General features: G+C 56.3%; 1 protein-coding gene and 1 pseudogene across 1 annotated transcript in view; both read right to left on the reverse strand.

Moving 5' to 3' along the window:
• LOC127387760 (transmembrane protein 209-like) overlaps positions 1 to 2,506 on the reverse strand; it is an 8,991-nt gene extending 6,485 nt beyond the window's left edge. The window contains exons 1-3 of the mRNA XM_051626534.1: positions 2,472 to 2,506; positions 2,263 to 2,386; positions 523 to 687 (exon numbers count right to left, since the gene is read on the reverse strand). Of these exons, the coding sequence (XP_051482494.1) occupies positions 523 to 687; positions 2,263 to 2,386; positions 2,472 to 2,506 (324 nt within the window). The remainder of the gene's footprint in view (positions 1 to 522; positions 688 to 2,262; positions 2,387 to 2,471) is intronic.
• A 1,838-nt stretch (positions 2,507 to 4,344) lies between these two features.
• On the reverse strand, positions 4,345 to 5,285 carry LOC127387761 (olfactory receptor 14A16-like; annotated as a pseudogene).
• Between the last annotated feature and the right edge of the window lie 382 nt (positions 5,286 to 5,667).

Genomic DNA, 5,667 nt, shown 5'->3' on the forward strand with positions numbered 1-5,667 from the left:
CAGCCCCTAAGCAGAGATCCTCTCCCGGCTCCTGACACTCCCAACCTTTGTCTCTGAGCCACATCCTCCTGCAGAAGCGCAAGTGGTACTTCTGCAGGGTGCTGAAATAAGCGAGAGATCTGGTCCCATTCTACTCATGTAGGAGGGCTGGGGCGGGGTTTTCACCTGCAGGCTGAAAGATGTCCTCCCATTCCCCCTGCCCTCATCTCCTAAGGCACAGTCAGGAAGGCAGGCCTCACCCTGTCAACCCCTGAGGCACTGACCCCAGGGCCACACACGGAGGTCCCCCACACCTCCTCCCCTTGCCCCAGACCCCCCAGCGCCCTCCACCCAGATCTCGCTGTCACACATGAACCCCCCACAGCTTCCCCTGCCACGCACACAGGGACCCTCCGAGCTCCCCCTGCCCAGGCCCCACCGTCAGCCGCAGGCACCCCCGTGCCACCCTGGGGGGGTCTCGACAGCTTCCCCCGCCCAGACCCCACTCTCAAGAAGCTGCCTCCCCGCTCCCTCCGCCCAGACCTCCCCGTTACACACCAGCAGCCCCACAGCTCGCACTGCCCGCACCCCTGTCCCACAGCAGAGGCCCGACATCTGCCCCCTGCCCGCCTCTAGACAGCCCCCCTCAGACAACTGCCCCCAGCGCAGGCCCGAGGAGCCGGGCGGACCACGGTACCTGCCGCAGGGCTGAGGGCCAGGAGAGGGGAGAGGACACGCAGTTCCCCCCAGGGCAGGGCAGGGCCGTCTCCTCGTCCCCGCCGGGGCAGGGCAGGCAGGGCAGGACGCTCCTTCCCCCGCCAGAGGAAGGCGCCTGGTGCTGCGGGGGCGCTCGCGCCGCGGCCGTTGGGCCGGTTGGGCGGGATGGGGCGCGTGAGGCGGGCGGCGCGTGGGCCGCGCTGGGCAGGGGGCGAAGATGGCGGGGGGGGCCGGGACCGCGCTGGTGCGGAGCCAGCCCTGGGCCTGTGCTCCCCGGGGCCCGGGTGGCTCCGGGAGCCGAGGGCACAAGGGCGCCATGGAGCGGGGCCGTCCCTGCGCGGGGATCTTCCCTCGCATCCTTCCTCGGGGGTCAGGAGTGGCTGCGGGAACGGCCTCCGTCAGGCCCTGCTGCTGTGCTGGGGCTCTTCGTGCACTGAGGGGAGGAGGGACTGGGGCCGTGGGTTAGGGGAGGAGCCCAGGCCCGAGCGTTCCCTGCTGAGGGCCAGTGCCCCTGGAGATGGGGTGGTCAGCAGTGACCCTCTTGAGACCCTTTCCCCGCGGCATCCAGGCCCCACAGCCTGCTCGCTCTGCAGAGCAGCACCACCAGCTTGGGGCCCTGCAGGGCACGTGGATCAGGCCAGCACAGACAGTTCCCTGGGGAAAACCTGGGGAAAAAAGAGGCATGGACGTCCTGGTAGGGGAGCAAGGGAGCAATTGTCTCGTTCCAAAGGGTAATGAATGACTCAGACTTCTTCCTGCCTACTGCAGCTTGGGACAGGCTGCCCTTTCACTGGGGCAGCAGAACAGCCAGAGGCGTCCCAGGGCCAGGAATCTTGTGCTGGGGAGAGGGGCTGGCAGAGCAGGGCTGCCAGCAGCTGGCAATAAGGATCTCTTGGAGACAAGGCCAGCACATTTATAGAGTCTGGTCTCCTGCCGAGGTGTGGAAACCTCGTGCTGGTCTGGTACCCCTCCAAAACCGAAGGTTATGCAGAGCAACCTGATGGGAGCAGTAAATTCAATGGAGCAACGAAGGGAGGGTAACGCTGGGGGGTCTAGGACAGCTCTGGTCTACGACAGCTGTGCGCCGGGACAGCGGCACAGCCCCGCGTCACCTGCCAACCCGAGAGACGTCCCGGCGGAGAGATGTCCTAGGCCCACTTGTTCCAGCCCTCAAATGCCGCGGGAGTTTAGTCCTCAGATCAGTTCAGTCTGATCAGCTCAGAGCAGTTCAGCTCAGCTCAGAGCAGTGAGACTCAATTCAGACCAGTTAAACACAGCCCAGATCAGTTAATCTCATTTCAGAGGTGAGGGCACAGACGGACAGGCACATGGATCAGAATCTGCAAAAACCTTTTTGAAGCAGGATTTGTTCAGGGGAGGAGTGGGAAAGAGAAAACCTGCCTGGTGCTCCTACCTCGTAACATTTAAACAGCCAAAAGTTCTGCTAATATCGTGACAAAGCCCACACAGGAATTTCCAACAATTTGGATACAGCTCCAATCCAAACCTCTGCAGAGAGCTGTCTATTTTTGAGGCCTGTGTCTCCCTCTTGACCACCCAACTTACCTCTTCTGCAGCCTGCTTGGAGCTCAGACCAGCTCTGTCCCTGTGTGCTGGCGGAGCCCGGGGCAGGCAAGCCAGCTGGTACTCGTAGTTCAGCAGCACCAGCGCCGAGTCTGCTGTGAAGCATCTGTGGTTCCCAGAAGTTGGGCTGCTGGAAGGAGAGCTGGAATTGGAACTTCCTGAAATGATTGATTCATTAAAGAGTCACGTACAGACCAAGTGCCTTCAGCCGCTCCTTGTATGGCATCCCCCCTAAACCCTTCACCAAGGGTTCCTTACAACCCCAGGGCATTGTTGCCTCATCACCCACCCCCACACAGCCTGTGAGGTATCCTGGTGCCTCCTGCACTCAACATTCCACACCCCCACCTCACACTACTCCCCGGAAGAGCCATCAGCATCCTGTGACCCAACAGATCATGCAGGGAATGACCAGTCTCCAGAGGCTGGTGAAGCATTAAGTCAGAGGCACTGCCTGCATGTGGGAAATCCAAGGTGGAATGTAGCTGTCAAAGCCCTTACTGTGTTTTGTCAAGTGGGATAGCCAGGCCCTGGCCCCATCCCTTCGGGTCCCATCAGGGATGAGTGACTGTGCATTTCTTTCCAGAATGGGTATTCCCATGATAATGACAGGGAGAGCACTCAGGTTCCCCAGGAGCACAGAACTGAGCAGACATAACTTCATAGAATCATAGAATCATAGAAAGTTTAGGGTGGGAAGGGTGATGAGCTCTCTCCTCAGCTGCCTTTTCTTCCAACTGAACATCCACAGTTCCCTCTGATGCTCCTCATATGACTTGTTCTCTAGACCCTTCAGCAGCTTGGTTGCTCTCCTCTGAACTTGCTCCAGCCCCTCAATGTCCTTCTTATAGTGAGAGGCCCAGAACTGTCAACCAGCTCTCCCAGGGCCTTTTCTGCTGGGCAGCTTTCCCAGGCCAGTAGAGTTGTGTGGGGTTTTGTGACCGAAATGCAGCACCCTGCACTTGGCCTTTTTGAACCTCATACAATTGGCTTTGGCCCATCAGCCCAGCTTGTCCAGGTCCCTCTGCAGTGCCTTCCTACTCTTGAGCAGATCTACACTCCCACCCAATACGGTGTTGTCTGCAAACTGACTGAGAGTGCACTCAATCCCCTCATCCAGATCATTGATAAAGATATTGAACAAGACTGGCCCCAAAACTGAGCCTGAGGGACACCACTGGTCACTGGCCCCAACTAGATTTAACTCCATTTACCACAACTCTCTGGCCATCCAGCCAGTTTTTTATCCACTGAAGAGAACACTGCCATGATTTCCCTGCTTCTCCACGAGATGCTGTGGGAGACAGTGTCAAAGGCCTCACCAAAGTCTAGGTAGACAACATGCACAGCCTTCCCCTCATCCGATAGGTAGGTCACATGGTCATAGAACGTGATCAACTTAGTCAAGCGAGACCACCCTTTCCTAAGCCCGTGCTGGCTGGCCCTGATCCCATGGCTGCCCTGCACTTGCCCTGTGAGCTCATTCCCCTTCTGAGTCTTCATTCATTCTATCCAAGGGCAGGTGACAAGTGCCCATTCTTTCCTGTTGCCTCCACAGATGTTTCCAGAGAGATGACTAGATGCCATCAGTCCCATCATACATGATGCAGCCAGAGGATGCAGTGTGGAGCTGATGCACCATCTCCACATCCATTGGACACCAAGAAGAGAGCCTTGAGAGGAAAATGTTTGATGCAATAGAGCCCAATGGTACCGTGACCATATCCTCAAATGCAGGGAGAATAAACAAAGAGAAAAGACCCCTTAAAGGACCAATTCCTTAAACATATTTTTACAAGAAACACTTTAGAAAGAGCCCATCCTCCAGACACTGTACCCAGGAGATTTTTTTTTTTTTTTTTATTGGAGGGTCACTACTGGACAGTTCACATTTAAAACAGTGTTGTGCAAGAGTTAGACACAACAGAATCAAACCTCTAGAGAGGCAGAATCAACCTAGAAAAAAAATAAAATGTAAAAGCATGATTCTCACAAGTAAAGGTGCAGACTCCTGGCCCAAGATAAGCCCTGGGAAACTCGCAGAGGGGGTGAGACAGATTATTGTCAGTGAAACAGGGGCCACTGGGTCAGTTTCAAAAAGGTCACCTTGAGCTCCTTGTTCCTCAGGCTGTAGATGAGGGGATTCACTGCTGGAGGCACCACTGAGTATGAAATTGCCAAAATGAGATCTAGGGATGGGGAAGAGATGGAGGAGGGCTTCAGGTGGGCAAACATGGCAGTGCTGACAAACAGGGAGACCGCGGCCAGGTGTGGGAGGCAGGTGGAAAAGGCTTTGTGCCTTCCCTGCTGAGAGGGGATCCTCAGCACGGCCCTGAAGATCTGCACATAGGACACCACAATGAAGACAAAACACCCAAATGCTAAACAGGCACTAACCACAAGAAGCCAAACTTCCCTGAGGTAGGAGTGTGAGCAGGACAGCTTGAGGATTGGGGGTGTTTCACAGAAGAACTGGTCCAGAGCATTGCCCTGGCAGAGGGGCAGTGAAAATGTATTGGCTGTGTGCAGCAGAGCATAGAGAAACCCAGTGGCCCAGGCAGCTGCTGCCATGTGGACACAAGCTCTGCTGCCCAGGAGGGTCCCGTAGTGCAGGGGTCTGAGATGGCCACGTAGCGGTCATAGCACATGATGGTGAGAAGACAATACTCCCCGACAATGAAGAAGAGAAAGAAAAAGACCTGTGCAGCACATCCTGTGTAGGAGATGGCCCTGGTGTCCCAGAAGGAATGGGCCATGGCTTTGGGGAGAGTTGTGGAGATGCAGCCCAGGTCGAGAAGGGAGAGGCTGAGGAGGAAGAAGTACATGGGGGTGTGGAGGTGGTGGTCACAGGCAATGGTGGTGATGATGAGGCCGTTGCCCAGGAGGGCAGCCAGGTAGATGCCCAGGAAGAGCCAGAAGTACAAGAGCTGCAGCTCCCGCCTGTCTGCAAATGTCAGCAGGAGAAACTGGGTGATGGAGCTGCTGTTGGACATTTTCTTGCTGTAGGCATGGATTACTATCGAAGGAAGGAAAGAGAATGACAAATGACATGAGACTAGATTGAGGAACATCAAAGCCATTTCCTATACACCCTCTTCTTTCTACACACCCTCTCTTTTCCTTTTCTGGGAGCCCTTTCTGGGTCCCTGGTCAGTGCTGGTCAAGTGAGCAGCAGTTTCTGGCTGCCAACAGGTCAGCCCTGCTCTGCAGTGGTGGATCCATGGAAACAGTGGGGGCAGGGGTCATTGCCGGTGTCCAGCTTTGTCAGAGGAAACTGCTCCTAATGGAGAATGTCTGGTCAGTGCTGAGGATCTGGGATGGCAGAAGCAGTTTGGGGCTTTTGGGGTTTTACAGCTTCCCCCATTACACCTGGACAGTGTTGCTGGA

This window comes from Apus apus, chromosome 8, assembly GCF_020740795.1.
Source record: "Apus apus isolate bApuApu2 chromosome 8, bApuApu2.pri.cur, whole genome shotgun sequence".
NCBI classification, from domain to species: domain Eukaryota; kingdom Metazoa; phylum Chordata; class Aves; order Apodiformes; family Apodidae; genus Apus; species Apus apus.